The sequence below is a fragment of the Falco biarmicus genome, chromosome 4 (genome assembly GCF_023638135.1).
Source record: "Falco biarmicus isolate bFalBia1 chromosome 4, bFalBia1.pri, whole genome shotgun sequence".
Lineage (NCBI taxonomy): Eukaryota > Metazoa > Chordata > Aves > Falconiformes > Falconidae > Falco > Falco biarmicus.
This window is the reverse complement of record NC_079291.1, coordinates 75,339,069-75,359,131: the sequence shown is the minus strand read 5'-3', so window position 1 is coordinate 75,359,131 and position 20,063 is coordinate 75,339,069. Positions and strand designations below refer to the sequence as shown.

At 44.2% G+C, this 20,063-nt stretch overlaps 1 protein-coding gene across 8 annotated transcripts in view; it reads right to left on the bottom strand.

The window, feature by feature from the left end:
- Positions 1–20,063, bottom strand: part of SEC14L5 (SEC14 like lipid binding 5) — a 38,898-nt gene that overhangs the window by 6,428 nt on the left and 12,407 nt on the right. For all 8 annotated transcript variants that reach the window (XM_056334498.1, XM_056334500.1, XM_056334499.1 and 5 more), the window contains 7 exons: positions 10,632–10,781; positions 10,383–10,514; positions 8,321–8,449; positions 7,434–7,653; positions 5,572–5,684; positions 671–860; positions 241–329 (listed from right to left, as the gene is read on the bottom strand). In XM_056334498.1, the coding sequence (XP_056190473.1) occupies positions 241–329; positions 671–860; positions 5,572–5,684; positions 7,434–7,653; positions 8,321–8,449; positions 10,383–10,514; positions 10,632–10,781 (1,023 nt within the window). The remainder of the gene's footprint in view (positions 1–240; positions 330–670; positions 861–5,571; positions 5,685–7,433; positions 7,654–8,320; positions 8,450–10,382; positions 10,515–10,631; positions 10,782–20,063) is intronic.

The window sequence follows — 20,063 nt, the reverse complement described above, 5'->3', positions numbered from 1 at the left end:
AAATTATCAGAAAACATCTTTCTGGCCCACTCATACCATTGCAAAAGCTTCACTTCTGTCTCTGCAGGAAGACAGAGAAGCTGTGCCATGCTAAAGTCACTAAGCCAACTTTGAGTTGCCACCACAAAACACGGGAATTATTTGGGTCAGGCAGGTAGATTCCTGCTGCACTATAATAAGACTTTGAAACACCCCGAGGGAAAGAGAGTTCCTCAGGTGAGAAAGGAAAGTACAACTTACATGTCGCAGCAGTGATTCCTCTCCCAGAGCTTTCACCAAACCTTTCGTGTCCATCTGGCCAAGACGAAGAATGTAGAGTGGTCGCCCATCTTCAAAAACAAACAGAGGTTTAAAGAGGTCAGTACTCCAGTCTCCCAGTCTATCACTCTAGCACCTTTTATAAAAGCCACATAAAATATTTGAAAAGGATAACATTCATATCCAAACATAACCTTATCAAAAAGAGGCTGCTTCGCACTTACTTTAGCCTGCCTCATCTGCAGAGAAAGTAACAAAATCGCATCAGAACAGAGCAGCTATTTATAGACATTGAACTGCTTTGTTAATATTTAAAGTGTCAGTACCACTTTCTCCAAAAATCCCAGGTTACTGATGAGGTCCAATAACACAAACTGTGCTGTAGTGTCAGTGTAAGGGGGCAGCTTCTAACCTTTGTCTTGATAATGCCATCCTCCAGTGTAATATTCATCTAAGAGGGCTGGGGGTCTCCATGACTGCAGGATGTAATCCACCTGGTACTGCTTTCGCCAAGACAGCGACTGACAAAGCATTTCTCGAGCTTTGTCAATGTTGAAGTCACGAGCCCGCAGAAACCGAAGGATATGCTCATCTTTGGGGATCTGAGAGAAAAAAAAGTCAGACATTCACGACTGTTACATTACCTGCACCTCCATTCCACAAAGCCTGCAGAGCAGGCACCATTTTTTAACCTCTTAAAACTAAGATAACCAATATTAAACCTACATTCCTTCTCCCTTCCTCCTTAACTAATCCAGCTGAATGCAGCAGATGGTGCAAAGAGCACAAAAGAAGGGACCAGTTCACAGCCTGTGAGAAGCCTTTCACTGATCCAACTGCCAGAAGCCTCAGCAAACTCTGGGCTGGCTGAAGCTTCCCTCAGCTAGTTATCCACAAGGACAAACAAAATACTATGTGGAACTATGAGCTGCAAGCTCACCTCCCTGTAGGGCAAGCTAACAAAGGATGGAAACCATCTATAGGTAACACGTTAACCCAGTAAAGCACACACTGTTTGGAGGGGGATCACGACTGTACAGTCTTCCATGGTTACCCACTAGCGCCAGTTCCAGCTCTTGTGCAGGCCCCTCTTCTGCTTTGCTGTTGGCCGTGAACAGTAAAGCTTTTGAGTTCTTCCACAGGCTTCCTGCCCCATCATATCATACTAACTCTTGCCAACACAAGCAAATCAACCAAAACTACTATACCCTCTTCTCTGTCACTCAGCCCAACACTTTCTATCAGTAATTCTAGCATCACAGGCACAAAAGCTTTCCCACACCACGTCTGTAGAATGGCCTATTTCAACCTCCTTCCAAACCTCTCATATTTGCTTTAGCTGAGAAATCAAAGAAAATTTCCCAGAATACTAAGCAGCGGGAATGAACAATAAACGTGACGGATTCCATAGCAGTGCCAAATTTGACTAACAGCCTGTCAGTTGCAGAAACAACTGGATTATAGCTGCACATGCTGCCGATTTCTCTTCTCGGTCTCTTCACCCCAACTCCCCCAGAAGTCTTTGGCCTCATTCGCTACATCAAGCTTCCATTAAGAATTCAAGTTCTGTTGAGCAGGGATAGTCTCCTTCGGAGTATCTGTACTGCACTTAGCACAATGCAAGCAATCTGAGCTCTGCTGTAAGAAAAAAACCCACGCATTCAGGAGTCAAAGCTCTTTTGTTTGTTCGCTGACATGCTCACGAAAACAGAAAGCAGGGAAGAAAGCAAAGCTGCCAGCAGTGTCAGGCTGGGAACAATCTCAATTTCACAAGCTGGTATGAAGCTGCAAGACAGATTAAGAATTGATTCCACCTAGAGAAAGGGGTAGAGTTCAGGCAGCCTAAAGCCAAGTCTAGAAGCACCTAGAGAGGAGGTGGGAGATTGATGCTGTTCAGCACATTCTAACACTGCAAACACTGCATTTGTATGTCATGGAAAGAAAGGAAAAGGGCAGCCTTCCCAAATAGGATCTCGGATGTACTTAGAAGAATGCCACCAAAATTTTCTACATCATAGCAAGATTAAAGGCAGTAGAATTTTCCTCAGATGATTTACATTTGCATTTCTGCTGATCAGAGGAAGCGGTTATTCACAAGACAACAGACAAAAAAACCCCAAACATCTACAACAGCCCCTGGAACTCCTGTGGGGCCCAGGAGAGGGGATGGCTGTTAGAAGGGTTTATTACTTTTCATGGTTCAAACATACACCGTACATAGCTTCAGGTAAGAGGCAAATTCAGTGCTTCTGTCTGGACCAAAGGCAGGAAGCTCTGAGGGGACTTACTCCATAGTGGAATTAGTCTCTTATCTTTGTCCAACCAAAGCAGTAACTCCCATATGCAGGAAAATGAAGTACCTGCAATTTTAACACCATTTGAAGTTGTTTATTCAACTACTCAGATTTTTAAAGCAACGATAAATCTGATTCTAAAAGATAAGGTCTGCTTTAGAAGGAACAAGGAATGGATAGTGAAATAGGATGAAGACGACAAAAATAAGAAGGGACATTTTCCAAGAAACAGGAGATGCACAAATATTTTTTTTACGGAGGAATAATAAGGACATCCCTGCTCTGAATTAAAAGAACAGATTGTCACAGCAAGGTAGCAGCCTCTCCAGAGAAAACTCGAGTCATGTAGGGTAAGTTCCTGATTTTGTATTATTCTGATAGGCAATCAAGAGAAGCAAACGGGTCAGAAGTAAGGTGGTTTAGGATGAAGTTTCAATAGCCAGCACCATCCTTCCTACTTGTTCAACACCACACAGGGAACAGAGCTCACAGAGCCTACACAAAGGGTACAAGGCAGCTCCCAGGTGTCACTAAGAGTACTCAGCAATTAGCTGTACGTTCCCAAGGTACCTAACACAACAAGCAGCTGTCAGGAAGAACAAGGGCTTGCACACACTCGTAGAGCTCCAAGCACCTCAAGAGGCAGTTGTTTCACTTTTTGCTCATGTGCTGTCACTTTGAGCTTCTCCAGCTTCCATTCCCCAGCCTCTGACTAGGATGGGGGAAAAAATACAGCAACCCACAGAATAAAACAGGCAAACATTTAGATTGTGCTTCTTCCACCTGAAACCAAGATCCTTGCAGGTCACATACATGGATAAAGTCTCACTGTCTTATTCTCATCTAGGGCTCGTTTTCAGCTGGATACCCAATAGCTGAGATATCTCCTACCACACAGAAGTTCACACCGTTCTACAGGACAGGTCACTGTAGACCTGAAAAGCCTTATGCCCTGTATTTCAGAGGATAACTGTACCTGGGGATTGATCCTTGCCCTTTGTTTTGTGTCTGCTTGTTGTTGAGCACCTTTTATCCGACAGGAGGTTGAATCAGGGAAGACAGATCACAACCAGTATTTAATAGAGCCCGTTTTATTAGCTAAGCTGTTATTATTAGCAGTTATTCACATAGTTCACTCACAATCACCTAGTTAGTTGGGAGACCAACCCCAGCTGTGTACTCAGAGGCAGAGCATCATAGTGACATGACAGCAGCTTGCAGGTAGTGTTCAGACAGTCCTTCAATGATCTTTTGCCCCACTGGGTGTAGATATATTCCCGTAGTCTCTACCTGTCTCTAGCAGCTACCACGCTCTTGGACATGATCCAAGTTATACTACCTGTTGTTGATGCTACTGTATATCAGTGTCCTTGGACAGATTTGACAGATGCCTGGTGTTCTGAATTTATCAGCTCTTACACATTCAACAGCATTGCTAGTCTCTGGAGCTTATCGGCTGCTGGGAGATTTTCACACACACATCAACACATTCTGTTCTTCTCTGCAGCCTGTGGTTTTCTGGTAACTTTTCCCATCCACCTTCATACGTACCAACAAAACCCATGCATACATTCACACAGAAGGGGACTTCTTCATGAGCTCAATACAGAACTACAGCACTAAATCTTTGTTACACTTCAGTTCTGCATGGGTGACAGACTAGTTCTCCCAAGAAAAAACAGGGTTTTATAAATCATGTTTAAACCCTTTATATTCAGATGAGGCATGCTCTCCCTCAGCTCTGAGAAAAACACAGCAAGGCGTGCAGAAAGCTCTGGCAAAACTCCTTGCAAACAGCAGCCTCTTTTAGAAAGGCCATTTAAAAGAAAAAAAAAATATCTTCCAAAGCCCATGAATGCAGAGTACCTCCTAACCCATTCTGTGTGACTGACTGAGCAGTTACCTTCTAAGTCAGGAAGCTGTTAATATTGAATCCTTACATAGCTCTACTCTGTTTTCAAGGGGGATCACTTGCTCCATCTTTCTCCTGTTTTCCCCTCTTCCTAAGCTCTATTTATCTACTCAGCCGACCCAGCTGCTGCTATCTGTTGCTATCCTTGGTCCTTCCTTCCCACCCAATCTCTCTCCACCAATAAGTCTTGAGTTAGAACCCTCCTGGGGCATTCAAGCTGCCCTATATCTTTTATCAGCCACATACCAGTTACCCTCTTGGCCTGATACACAGACTCCCCTTCAGCCAGAAGAAGCCCAGGCAGCTGCTGAACATGACAGCAGAGCAGAGATACATCTAGCCCACCGTACTCTTGCTGCTTTTCAGGGAAAAGTATTTCTATCTATACTATCTGGCCAACTCCAGCTGTACTTGCCCCAATCTAGTGCCGTCAGCACCTCTATTTTAGACGCTTACACAATGTAGCTCACACCATAAGGTGAGACTGTCTCTACTTCCTGAATCTTGTGTAGTTTTGAAGTAGTACATTTTGATAAAGGAGATTAAACCAAGAACAGAATGAATTCTCCTCAGAAGAACTCAGCCCTTGGCTGTACAAGCTTACACAACCTGCCTGGCGCACACAGCATCCTGCTGACGCACAGCAGCCGAGAGCTCGGAGCTACCGACTGCCTCTCTGCTGAGCAGCACGGCCCGGAGACAGGCAATGCACCACCAGCATGGCTAACCACTTCTCCCACCCCATCCCGCATCTCTTGGGAAACAGCCCATCCAGACAGGCCGGTCTGGGCAACCAAGCCCCGGTCAATGCCTACTCTAAATACACAGCAACAGCCCCACGCTTGGGACCACAGAGTGGCCTTTTCAATACCGACAGCACTGCCCTGGGCAATGCAGGTGCAGCCTGTGACACTGCTGGGTCCCACCACAAGGTCACACAGCCCTTTCCCCATTCCACAGCCTTTTACCTAAACTTGCCAAAACAGATGATTCGAGATACAAATTGTCTGCGACTCTTGAGTTTTATTGGAGCATTGAAGGCACACAGGCTAGGAGAACAGCTGTGTTCAGCCCTGCAGATGGGCGGCCTCTGCCTCATCCACCCACCTTGCCTTTGTGCGTCTCTTGAAGCCACTGGCGAAGGCGGATCAGGCAGCTCTCCTGCATCGGAGTCAGCTGGCCCAGATAGCGCTCAATGTAATCAGCATCCAATTTGTCAGCTGGAGGGAAAAAAAAGAACAATTCAGAGGAGACTTGACATAGCCAGAAAGGACATGTGCAGTTATTTCTACGCATCAGGTTACTTACGATTTACACTGGAAGAGCTGAGAAGCCCTCATTTTAGCTGCCTGAGGGAAGCAAGTGAGTGATATTCTCATGGCGATCAGGGCATGAGGACACAGACAGCACTTAAGGCATCAAAGCCAGATCGCTCCGCCTGTCTCTTAGAACACTAATATTACATTCAACCCTGAACTGCTCCAGCAGAAGCTTTAAAAGAAATATCATAAGCTCTGGCACTCATCTCATTAACAACTCCAAGACCTGGGCACTTAAATCCCCTGGTGTCCTAAAGATCTCATGCACAACACCAATGAGGAGAGAGTAAAAAGCAGCTAGCTGAAAACTGAAAATATTATTATGCTTAGGGACACCAGAAGAAAAGGGAGAATAACATTACCGTTTCTGACAGCAAGGGAGATTTTTTGGTATGAAAAGTCCCGTGCATACAGCAGCTCAAAGTCGCTCCAGATCAGAGACAAAGGACAAGGGGTATAAGACTGCCAGCATTCAGAGATGGGAGCAGATGTGCCATCCGAGGCTTGCGTGTACAGATGCCAGCACGGAGAATGTGGCACCCAAAGGGGAGCAGCACAGGCCAGTAGCTGTGCTGGGGGCATGTAGGCACACGAGGAGTGCTGGGACCAGTTCTGAGCTAGCTCTTCATCAGGCAGGATTTTTTTTTTTCAGCAGATACCATTAACTACAGAACAAGGCCTGGACACCCACAGGATATGCTGTCACTGACTGATAATACAGAAATTCTATTTGATAAGTATTACGCCCCCACCAAATCCACAGAGCTAGCACAGGAGCAGTCCCAGGGAAGCTAATCACTTCCTAAACATGAATATAAGCAGAAAAATAAGAGCTATGCTCTTCTGCTAGATGGGATCTGCCACTCTTAAATGAACTTTAATCTCAAAGCACACAAACTTTTCTTAAAGTCAGCTCCTCTGTGGATTTTGAAGTTTGTTCCAGATGGATTCCAACAAAGCAAAGCTACCAGAGAAGGTTTGGTGAGACCAGAACCATTGATAGTTCCGAATTCCAAGCTTTTTCCCTAGTTACAGCCAGCAAAACAAGTGCTGCCTTTCCTTCTGAGGAATGACAACTCCTATTTCTAATACCACAGCTCTAAATTAAAAAGCCTCTTCTATTCCTTTTTGTCAGAGAAGGATTTCATTTAGTCTAGAAGGTATCATCAGGTCAATACACAGAAAGATAAAATCCAATTCAGGCACTTTGTGTGAGAGATGCATCAGGCAATGTTCTGCAAGTTTGTCTTGGCCTGATGCAGGGGCAAAAAACATCCAACTCAATTCCCAAGAACATTAATTTTGTAACAGCCAAAATATTTCATTATAATCCAATAGCATATTCAAGACAACTTTAAGTTTCTTCAATTTAAGGTATAAAATACCTTAAAGGTCAGATCAAAACCAAGAGCTTTTTTTAAGCTCAAACCAAAACATACTGCCTGCACAGTTTTTCTTGGCTTTTCAGTTTTGGGGGAAAAAAGTTCCATTGTTTGTGTTTTTCTTGAAGAGACAAAATAACTTTCCCTTCTCTCCACCCACAATCCAGAAGAAAAACTTCATGCCAAAAAAATAAAAATAAACTCATTAGTCAGTGCTACTCAAGGCATTTAGATTGCCAGCAGCTGCTACTGCCTGGACATTGCATACCATCAGGGCTGACAGCTTCTGCTGGAGGGCAGGAGCTGCCGGTTTGCTCTTTGGTAGTTCCACGAGCCCCAGACTCAGGTGGTGCATCATCAGCATCCTGTCCAACAGCGGGGGTTTGCTCATCCTTCTGTCCACACACTGGGGGAGGTGTCCAGCGGGGGATGAATGTGACCCCTTGGGAGATCAACTCCTTCAGATAGTGCTCAATCACTTCCTTGCCCTGAAGGGGAAAACTCTCATTAGGACAGAATCCCATCTCCCCGGAACCAGCGAGGTGCAGAAGAGTTTTCCTCAGGACAGATGACTAAAGCTATTAAAGATAAACAGAAGGGAAATAGTTGTCTCCTATCTGCATGACCCTGTTGGAAAAACTGCAGTATGGAAACATCATACAAATGGTGAATTACAACGATGGCCAGGCAAATTCCAATGTTATGGATGCAGCTACCTTTATAACACTTTTATCCCTTTCCTGTGCTCCAAAACCATCAATTAGCTGCCCTGTTCCTCTGCAGCCCAGGAGAAAAGGCTACCAAAAGGAAGTGCCTCTGCCCAAGCTACTGGAGAGACAGGGTGCTGATTTTTACCCAGAACTTTCTCCTCCCGCATAAGAACAGTGTCCTCAGTGTCTGAGGAGCCTGGCACCCGCAGCATCCACTGCAATCCTCCTCTGGCACAGCCTGCTCCCTCCCCTGCACAGACACATTCCAGCAAGCAGATTGTATTTTTGATCATTGCACACTGGCTTTTTCTCCATTGGCTTTACTGAGTGGTTTCAGAGACATAAGCAAGGGTATAAAACTATACTGCATCTGTTTTACAGAAAAGAAAATAGCACACAGAGAGCAGGCATTTGATTTTAAGGCACAAAGGCAAGCCCCTCTTACCCGCTTGATGTTGGAAGTGTACTGCTTCATGGCAATTTTTTCCACTGTGCTTTCAAAGCCAAAAAATGACTTGATGTCGAGAGATGCAGACTGTTCAAAGCACGTCCACTCTTCGTTCTCAGGGTGAACCTAAGCCCAAAGATACACGTAGGGTCGAATGGTAGCAGACAACTCACGATATAGCAGGGCCCTTGGCCCTGATACCAAACTGGCTATTTGATCTCCAGAGCTACAGTGAAGGGGCAGAAGAAGCTTCCTATGAGGCACTGACAGACCCATATTTAACAGTCAGATTAATTCTCCCAGTGTAATAGAAAAAGATCACGAACTGGACATACGGACATTTGTGGCTTACGCAGCATTCTTCACATGCACAAGGAAATCACGATTAAACCCCATCTCTGCCCTGGCAGACCTGAACAGTAATATTGATAGGAAAAGTCGCACTAAAATAGTAGTGAGTCTGCCCACTGGAAACCATCGCGTCAAGATCTTCTTATGGAAAGACACAGATGGCCTCTCAGAACATGCAATTAAAAACCCCTACATCTGCAAAGGAAGAAAAAAGCAAAACACATTTGTGGGGTTTTTTTTTCTAGTTTTGGATGGGAAACGCAGCCACTATTGTCAGTCTTCCCCGCAAAACATGAGACATGGCAGAGTGGGGAGTTTTCCCACTGACAGTTTAATATACACCTTTCCTTTCTAGCCATTTCCCCTCACTTACTCTATGCATGGTAAAAACCCTATATAATCTCTTCCTCTTTTAACTTAACCCTTTTCTGAAGGCTCAGCCTTTTCTCTGTAGGTGCTGCTGTTCACAAGCTGACATGAAAGAAAAAAAATTCCAGCCCCCACACAAAGCTACCAGCTCTATAAAGGACACAAATTCCCCCAGGGGAGATATTAAGTAACTGCAAGAGCAGGATCGCATTTCTCCAAGTTGCTTCAGAGAACACTGCAGAAAAGGAAAGATGAGAATAAACCCGTTTCCGGTGCACTCTGGCAGGGAAAAGGGAACTGGTAAAAATAGAGCAGGGAACCATCTTGAGGATGCAGACAGCTAGCTCCCACCCTGTTCCAGGAAGAGCGCTCCCCTCAAAGCCCAGCTGCTGACATTTCCTTCCGAAGGACATGAGCAGGAGGCAACACAGTGAAAATCAGCAAGTGCAACAACATCTGAGTGATTCCAGAGTTGGCCTGGGAGCGTTTCACAACTGTCAGCACCTTTCACAATGATGCAGGTTTGATTTACTGAAGTTTTTAGGAAGCCCCACGTAGCCACCAAGTGATCTCTGGCTCAGGAAACCCCCCTCACCATCCAAAATATTAATAGCTTTTCAACTCTGTCTTGCTTGAACCAGAAGCTACTTACAGTTTGCTTACTCCCAAGAAGCTGAGTTGTTGTCCAGTTGCCAAAAGGGCAGGTAAGTAACAGGATCTGGACGTTTGTTCAGGGAACAAAAAGTGGTATCTGATTGCTTTCAGAAACAGATGAAGCTATTTAATGGTGACTGAGCCCTAATAGCACAATTACAATGAAACACACACTGCTGCTGAAGGTACAGACACAAAGTGCAACACCCCAGGCCACAAATAAGGCTCAAGACCTTTCTCCAAATATTTAGAGCATGAATATCATGGCAAGGTGCTAAAACTTTCACTTATTTGTGGGCAAAATTAATGGCCAGACTTTCCTCTGGCCCTCATCATAATAAGGGTTTCCTCCTAAATATCCAGGTCTAAATACATGCCCAAGCTCCAGACATTTTCCTTGACTTGAATTTCAACCACAAAGAAACTCAGGGAACACCAGCAGCACTGGAGCACCTTCCGTGTTTTCTGCTCTCACCCTAGGGCCTAACACTCCAACCAGAGAATCATAACCAACCTAAAAAAGTTTCTCGAGCCCTACAGAAGCACTGGAAAAAGCATGCACCCTAAGACCCATGGCCTTTCCAGTACAAGAATATCTAATCATTCATTCAAGCAAATTCACCCTATATATTAGTGCATGACTTTCAGCACTTCTTTCACAGACAAACAGAAACAAAGCACTTACTGAGTAGCTACATGTCTCAAGGACGACAACACGGTTGGCAAAAGTCTCATTGTGGGCTTCAATGCGGAGAGTTCGCTCTCTCCAGTTCACTGTGTTTTTCTGGATGAAGAAAACATACTCTACCCCTGCAATCTGAGAAGAATGAAGAACCAAAAGGAGGGGGAAGGGAGAAAGAAAGAGTAACTTTAGGAGCATTTATCTGAGTCAGCCAACAAAATCAGGACTTTTTGTCACCTAGGTTCCACTTGCCTTCTTTAGCAGCCTAGGAGCATCTACATTCAGTTTGCAGCTCCGTTCAATGATATGTATCGCTCCATCATCACTCCTGGATTCATGCAGAATTTCACTCCCCAAGAAGACTGGGATCTCTGGACATGTAGGAAAGCGCTTCTCATATGCCTGGAAGTAAAAACAAAGCAAGTTTCAGCTTCTGGCTAGATCAACTTCAACTTTCTGAATTAATTAATTCCCCTTACAGTAAAAGTCCAACAAAACAGAGGCCCTTCACCTCTCAGAAAAGGGGAACCAACACAGGGGTTGAAGTTAAAGCAAAACAGTTATGAACAGAGCCAGCACCCACTTCATGTCAAGCAGCTCATACTTAGCCATCAAGCTAAGTATGTCTTAACGTAACTTTTCTTTCACACATGAAGTAGAAACTAGGAAAGGACTCATAACAACTTGAGCATCAGGAACCCAATCTGTCTTTAGGGAGCAAAAGCAAGCACAGCTTCACTGATTTCTGCTAGCTAAAGACTTGACCCAGAGATAATAAAATTCAAGTCAAACATATTGCCTGTACGAAGAAGCTATTTAAAAATATTTAATACTCCTGTGCCTTAAAATGTGATGTGTCAAACAGTTCTAGTTGCCCTATATTACCATGGGTAAGTCCACCAGTTATTGGCTACTCACTTTGCCTTGATTTATCCACTTCCAAAACAACTCTGTCCTCATTCTGAAATCTTCCTTAATTAAACCACATCCCTCTGAAAAAACTTTTATCCAAAGCTTCTTTATCAGCTCTAGCAAAAATCCTGCTTTCCACAGCACTTGCAGTGAACAAAGTTAACTTGCATAGGGGGTACCTGCTGTTTCTCTTTCCCTGCCTTCACCATCTCTCCTTACATTGCAAGACCTTTGCAGGATGGAATGTTCTCCTTGGATTTCTGAAAAATGTCTTGCATGTTGTGATGCTATTGTAAATATGTAACTGAAGCAACAGTAGCACAAGATGCACAAGCCCAGGATTAAACTATAGCTGTGGCAGGAGGAGAACCCGTGCTCTCTTTCCATTGCACTCAGAGAGCTACACCATTTTGGGTCATAAGATTGTTTTGTTATCATTCCACAGCCCAGTCTGACCTCTAGGAACTGCTGCCATCTTCCCGTCTTCTGTAAGACACAACCATTTTTATACAGTACATAATTCTCACATGAGTATTTCTGTTTTTATCTACCACAAAATAAGATATTAGTGTGATAATGACAGAGATCAGCTTAGTTGTCAGCAGATGCACAGCACTATGGGCGTACTCAGGGTGGCTGTGTTCTCCGTTACCACGGCAGTTCGAAGGCTGGCTGCCCCTGTACGTGTTCCTGTACCCTGGTGCTGTGAATAATACCTGCTCTTAAAATAGCTCAGGCACTTAAGGACACATTCCACATCCCCTGCTTCTAGACCTCTAAACAGAACATAAGTTATTTCAGATTATCATATTGCTCTAATATCAGGAGGAAAGTGCAAGCGGACTACCAGTTGGAGTTCTGTCCATACACAAAGTGCACAAGTCTTTAAATCATCCTCTCCAAGTCACTGAATAAAGTTCTCCTTGCTTTGCCACATTTCTTGGAGAATTTCCCCCATACCTGTGAGGCCTCTACCTGTGCTTTTTACTCCTGATCACAAAAAAACAGTTTAGATGAATATAAATCTTCCCATGGCAAGTGACTGTTCCCAACACCAATCCACCTGGCTCCATACAACAAAAGCACACTCATTGCCTTAAGGAGCTTAATTTGTTATGACGGGAATTCACAGATATATGTCAGACATCGCTGCAGGATGCTTCCAGCTATCTGCTCCTGGTCTACTGCACTGTCCTCAAGGGTCACAGAGCACAAGAGGTATATCCCCTATTACCTGCCCTCTGGTACCTGCAGTTGCCAGCACATTAATCTTTTCAGGCAAAGTTAATCCTTCCTACTTGTGCCTTTACCTGCCCTCTCCCAACCCTCCAGACTCCGCACCACCGCCTAGTGCTATCTGGAGGTCAAAGCCTTTACTTTGCTAATCTTTTCTATTCTAGCCCATACAAGCAAGAGTCTCTCCAGGCCACCCAGACAACCCATTCTTAGTTATGAGAGTTTTAGCATGCAGACAGGGAAAGCTGTAAACACCTCTGTAGGCCACTGGAATACCAGACTGTTTAGCAACTATTTTCCGACTGTTTGTCCCACTCTACTCCTTACACGTGTTCTTAACGCACTTGCAAAAAGCGTAAGTGAAAACCCTACCCTAAAAGAAGGCTGCTCCAGTTAATCTCTTGACTTTGGAAAACATCAGCTAGTGCAGAGGCTGGACAACACCTTGAGGGCCAGAAGATCACATAAGAATGGTGCTAGGATTGCTCATACGCTTCACAGCAAATCACAAGTCTGCCTAAATACCCATAAAATCCCGCTCCTCTGCCTGCATGGCCAGTCCCCCCTCGCTCTCAGCTACGCAGCACCATACACCTTGCTGCCTGAACTCAGGCACGCTCTCCACCGCCTCAGCTCACAGCTCCAGGCAAGCAGGTATCATGGCATGTTCCTCCACATTCAACGAGCAAGGACTGACTGTAGGAAGCAAAAGCAGAACCACACCATCTATTTCTCTGGGTCAGGGTTAGGGCTGGCCAAGGATTTCTTGCCCCAAGTACTCATGAGTGTAAGTATGTTACCCACAAATGTAAGAGGTGCAAAGCAGGTGGACTGGAAGAAAGTCCCAGGTAGGGTGGTCTTAGCTTCTATTCCTCTACTCCTTCAAGGGTGCAGCTGTGCCAGGAACATTTGAGGGAGTTTGCAAAGAAACAGGAGCTGTTCTACTAGGACAACAAACCATCAAAGCACAGATACTCTAAAGGCCTCACTTCAACAGCTTCACCAGGAGTACCAAGCTGTAAATGCCTCCCCACGCTGCAAGAGCACAAAAGCCAATGTGAAGCTCCACACACCACCACTGAATCCAGGTAACCTCTGGCTCTGATTTGAAGGTAAAGCCACTGGATCTCAACACTCTTCACTAAGTATGCACTTGTCCCAGCTGGAGACAAGTTTCCTAACAAACTGTCATTATATCTAGCAATGCCAAGACCAGGACAACTACTAATAAAATGCAGTCACTATTTTGGACTGCCAAACAGCATCTGGAGAATGAAGAAAGGGCAGGGCAGAGACACATATGTCTATAGACTCAGCCCTGGCAATATAACAAAGATAACAGTGGAAACACATCACCTAAATAGTGAAACATTTTCATATGTGAGAAAATATTAACGTGCAAAAGGGATTCTAAGTCCTTTGCTAATCTTCTTTGCACAACAACTCTAAAAAATACAGCAGCTGAAGATGCCTGAGATCATATGAAGGACAGCTGAAGCACCACGCTGCAGTCACAATGCAGTTGTACTGTTAACATGCCATCATCACTGAAGACACTGACCCATCAGGAGAATAGGGCAGCCCATCTTTTGCACCCAGCATCCTCTTATCAAAATCAGTATCTATACACAACAGCATATTTCTGCTCCAACAGAGAAACTGAGGGAAGTTATAAAGACAGAGAAATATTACAATTTTTTTTCAACCCATAGCCAGAACTAGCTGTTATGTTCTCCTCTGTGATTCTGCAGCAGAGTGCAAGGTGAACATCAGATTATCCCAGTCAAATGAAAGGCAAAGAGTACTTAATGTTAGCTTGTTTAATACTTCAGCTCCTAATCTGCCTGCATTTGCTCTTTTATCTCCTTACTGCATTAACTCTGCACTGACTAGTGTATAGGAACTATGAATTGTCTCTCCCTTCTCTGTCACTCCTTCCCCAGAAGGAATAACAGCAGTGCTGTGCCACTACTTTCTCTTAAGTGCATACCCACAATATTTCTGTAAGTCATCAAGGTGGATGTTTTAAGTCTTGAACAGGGTCAAATATAAATTTTATATATATATAAAAAGAATGGCTCCATGAAGCCACTCTCCCTTCTCCTAAACACCACCAGGATTAACATTGACAGGCAGAAGCAGCTCACACTGCCCACCTCCTGCAAATCCTCCAGCCCAAGCAAGCCAGCACATCACACCGAATTGCAGCTTGGGCTCCTCTTCCAGCATAATCAGTCTCTAGTATCGACTTCACACCAGATGGAACTGAAGAAAATCCCCAAGCAGTTACACTGTGGCAGAAGCTGCCTAGGCATGCCAGAGACTGCACACATACACTTCACCATGCAAACTTCCTCAACAACCCAGTTCACAAAAATTTCTTAAAGGTTCAGATCAGTGTGCTTTCTTCATACCCAAAACAACTATTTCAGAAGAGATGGTGGCTCAAGCCCTGCAGTGTCCTTCCTAAACCAAGCTGGTTTTCCCTAGAATGCTGCCAAAATAATTGTTGCAAAAAACAGTGCAAAGTGGTTGGTTTGATTTTTTTTTTTTTTTTGTAGTGGACTGTATACAATGTAACCAACATACAAATGTCATTTAAATCTTTGCAGTCATCTCCCTCAGATTGACATTACACTTCAAATTTCACAAGAGGGCTGAGTGAAGACAGAGGGATTTGGGATCTTGTTTGAACTCTCCAAGAGATTTTGCTTGGAAATATAACTGATTATTTCAAGGTGCATCTGAACTGTAAAAAAAGAATAAATCATTTAGATATAGCTGACAGCCTGTTGAATTAAAAAATTCAGAAAATAGAAAATAAATGAAAAAAATTAAAAGTGAAACATATTTTCTAGCTAAAAAAAAAAGTTAAAACATGCAGGAAAGTCATAACATACTCAGGGTTTCAGTACTGTCAGATCTTCCTTTCACACTGAAGAGATGATGAGGGAAATTTGTGCAAGGTTGCAGCATGTGTTTGTGTGAATGTGCCCCTGGCACAACCTGCCCCGCTATCCCAAAGTGCCTCAGCAAATGCGTTGTGCGAATACGTATGGCCAAGCAGCCACAGGGTCTGCCACCACACGGGGGGCCTCCAGCCTGACCACAGAACCCCAGATTAGCCGTAGCACAGACAAGGCTATTTCAAGCTGTTTACATGGTGACCTCTGCATCCCAGCGCAAGACCCCTTAGTGCCACAGAAGCTGCCAAATAATTAATCACACCTAGCAATGATTAATCAACAGCAATATGGCTGACTACGAAATCAGTAAAGAATGCTTTGACCAAAGTTTTGCCCTGCAGTCTCCTGGGAGATGCGACTGAGTGGTTTTACCTATGCTGGCCAAACAGATCATAGGACCAACCCTGTGACAGATGAAAATTGGCCTGAGAGAAGACAGTCTGAGAACAACAAAAGGAAGACACACTTCTGTTGGTCAAATACACAGTAACCAGTACAAAAAAAATGCATCTGTGAGAAGTTCTTGTTTGGCATCTGGCTGACTGACTTATACAAGCATCAAAAACAAAAAAATGACATTCCAAAGCCTCATAACCACAGAGGAAAGGGGAAACTGCCCTCCTCTACAATCCCCATACTTCACCTGCTTAACCCCTTTTCCCTCCAGAGCACAAAGGTCCTCTCTGAGTCCTTCACCTTCCTAGAACCAAGGTGTTACACATATCAACAGCGCAAGTGTGTCCTTGCTCCCCACTCTACTTTAATCTCCTGTAGACTGACAATAGCCGTATCACTGCTGTTGCCTATCCTATCCAGAGAACATGGCCAGAGGGCAGGATCTTTTATAACAGCTACTCCTGTTTCTCCTCTGCAGGTTTCATCATCCTTTTCTATCGAGTGACCTTGAAATCAATTACACAACAGAGGCCTCAGGAATCCAAAACAACAGGGATATCCAAGTGTCTTGTGCAGGACTTACTGCACAAAACAAAACACCTCAAAACCCAAACTCTCCTGCACACATCAAGGCTCCTGGCAGTTTCTTCCAGCCCAGTGTCTGCTGGGTCCCAAGTGGTTCCTACATGCTCCATCAAGAGGCAGCTTTTGTTAGATGATCTAGTTTCATACCTTAATATTCTAGAGGGAATGTTATCCTCTCAGTCTTGGGGCTGCATACTGACTCCAGGGCAGCAGTTCTGGCTTTGTCCCCACACCAGTCACCCAGGAGAGGTGATTCTTCAAGCCTCTCACTGATACACAGCAAACTATTTTGGATTCTCCCTATCAGCATACAGAGATCTTAGAGCAAAGTAAATATATAGAGCTTGCATGCTAAAAGCTGCTGTCCATGAAATCATGCAGAAACATACAGAGCTATTTTGGAACAGTGGTTGGCAGGAAAACATTCATCTTCTACTTGATAAGTGATGCTCTGAAGTGGCTGCACAGCCATCACGTCTTCAGGGTTTAGTTTGTTGTTGGTTTTGGTTTGGGGTTTTGTTTGTTTGATACTGGTAGAGCTTCCTTAGTGATGGCATCATGGAGAACTGCTGTTTCAGATTCAAGCAAGAGCACAGGAATGGAAAAACTATGGACTGATGCCAAGGTGAACTTGAGAAGGATCTTTAAGAATGTAAAAGCTCAGCTATTAGGGAAAATTACATTGAGTAGAACACATGAAGAAACTAAACTTTTAGGCACTTGATGTAGACAGGAACTGTTATAAGCAATTATATGAATATGTTACAAGGATAAGACTTCATCATTGTGCTAAGAGCTAAACCACTTCAAACTTTCATGACCAAACACAGAGTTTAAGTCTGTATTGAGATTCCTCAAGGTCATGTTACAGTCATGTGCAGTTTGCCAGGATAAAGGAAGAAAAATGTAGATCTGTGTTCAGATGAAACGAAAATGAGAAGATATGATATCAGGTTTTGAGCTAAAGATGTCCAGATCACGATCTCTTTCAAAAGAGACGATGAGAAGCAAGGTAAGACCACTCATCACTTAAGTACCAAGTGGGTGCATTTGGACTAGCTTTTGAGCAGCTCTGATTATACATAAATATCTCTCTCCAGATTCAGGTGTTTTCACATTATGGCCTTCTAGGGAAAAAGTCATCATTTAATCTTGCAGTCCCTACTACTACTAAATCTCCATGCTGAAGGGAACCACAGAGTCTGCATACATATTCACCAGACACAATAATCCAGAACAGATACCAGGCTTCTAGCTGATCACAGTGCTGCAAAATAAAGTACGCATGGAACAACTGGCAGAGGGGAAGGATCAAATGGCTATTTGGGGTACAGAAATGCACTTAAGTCAGGTAAAAGGGAAATTCATTTTAAAGAGGTGCAGAGCATCTGCAGAGTAGCAGAAAGTCTCTGGGGCCTGAGGGGGGGGAAAAACCAAATCACAACACTTTTGCTAGAAAGAAGAAAAAGATTTGCCAGTGAGAAGTCCACTGGACCACAGAACCCAGGCTACAAACATTGACCCAGTGTTCTCTCTCCCTGGACTACAGCCAATAATTTGCCTCAATTCTTCAGATTTTGGTGAAAGAAACAATTCAGGGAGCAGCAGCTGTCTGTTAGAATACAGGCACAACTGAGTGACACAGCAAACCTACTAAAACCAGGACATGCACTGCAGCTGCACAAAGCTAACTCACGACGTGCCTGACCTCCTGTCTGAGAAGAAACAATATCTATTCAAGCTATTCTGCTATTGCATTCTCTGCTTAGAGAGGAGAAACTTGGTGGTAGAGCAATTCAAGTCAGAAACAGCACAGTGCGCTGTTTACAAACAGCTATGGAAGTGGCGCCTTATCCAGGAGCCATTGCTGACTGGTTGGACACATCTGCCACAGCCCATTGTGGAAAGAGACAGGTACACTGAAATGGGAAGGCAAGGAAGCAGCCATCCCGGGTGACTAACACCTTAAAGAGCAAAACACCACAGCAATCAAGCGGCACATCACACACTGCTCAGTGAACCACTCCAAAATCAAAAGGGCTGGCTTACAAAGTAATGCCTAGCTGGAAGGACAGTGTGTTGTAGCCAGAAGCTGCTGTGAGAATTTATACAAATTGGCTGTGACTTCGGGTCAAATTTGGGCAGGTCACTGTGCTTAGCAGTTAAAAAAACCCATCCATGCTGGCTGAGACGTAACAATTGATGATGGTTGTAAATTTTCTCACCTCTTCTGGTCCCTGCTCAAGAGCTTATTACTTGTCTTCTGCACCTACATGTTAAGTAGAAGAGAGAAGGGTCTTCTAGCCATTACTGGAATACAAGATAATGGCGATGCCTCCAGCTGTGTGCAGTGCCATTGAACTATAGCTTGCTTCAGAGCTCATCCATTCCAGCACTAGACTGCACCGATCAGATTAAGCTTAAGACACAACTCACCCTTCAGGGAAGTAAGCCTCCATGTTGCAGCTGGAGAAGGTGACTAAAGAAAACAGGGGCTATCCTGTACAGAATCTGAATTACTGCAAATCTTCTCTCCAATCCACACATGGTACCAGCACCATCCACTCCTAAACCATTCTTGCCCAGCAAATGGAATCTTAGCAGTGGCAATGCAAAGCTATCAGAGGCTTGTGTGATCCCCACACGACACACTAAGCAGGGCAGATCGGCAGATGTTGCCAGCAGTTCTCCAAAACTCTGAATGAATGAGCAGTTCTTCCATCCACTTCCAGCAGCTGTGGTACACAGCACTTACCACACATTTTCTACTGGCTTGAGGGGAAATACCCCAAACCATAATCTCAAGATAAATGTCAGCTCTTTGCTCAGCCTGACTATTGCTCACTCTCAACCTGCTTAATACCAGGAGGTGGTGGTGGCAGGGCGCAGGTACTGAACACATGAATACAGCTGTGAAGAATTATCCCAGCTGACACAGAGATCATTACTTTCAGACTTTTCTTGCCACATGCTTCTCAGCAGTAAGATGATGGGATATTTATAGTGTATCTTGACAGCATGATTTCAAACCATCAAGTCACATTGAAGCATCATGTCTTGAGTCAACACTAGATCCTCTCTGTAAGTGCATAAAATGTTAACCCAGTAGCTTCTGCCAGTCACGACAAACTTACCTTCAAATCATGGCAAAAAGAAGAGACAAGGGAAACTGCCTTAAAATAACTGGCACAGACCATGGCTGCAGACAGACCATCCACATCCAAAGATGATTTCCCTGCACTCAAGAGGCAAGTTCTATAGACCTAACAATCCTGCCAGAGAGAGGAGGTTCTGTTTTGTAGGGGAGTATCCATTTCTTAACTATTGCTCAGATTACTATTGGGGCATTTCACATCATATGCAACATGGATTGAACACCTATTTGAAAAAAAAAAAACCAAAACTATTTTAAAATGTTTTCTCCCCTTGCACGCTGATTCTCTCTCAGTCTCTAGGGTACTGTCAACCAGAAATACCATTTCAGACAGTATCTGAAAACCGTGTCATTATCTACGTTGCAGCAACTCCAAAGCAGCTTTTGAGCACCGGGCATACGGGCTAAACGCTGCAGAGCTCTACTCTGTGCCAT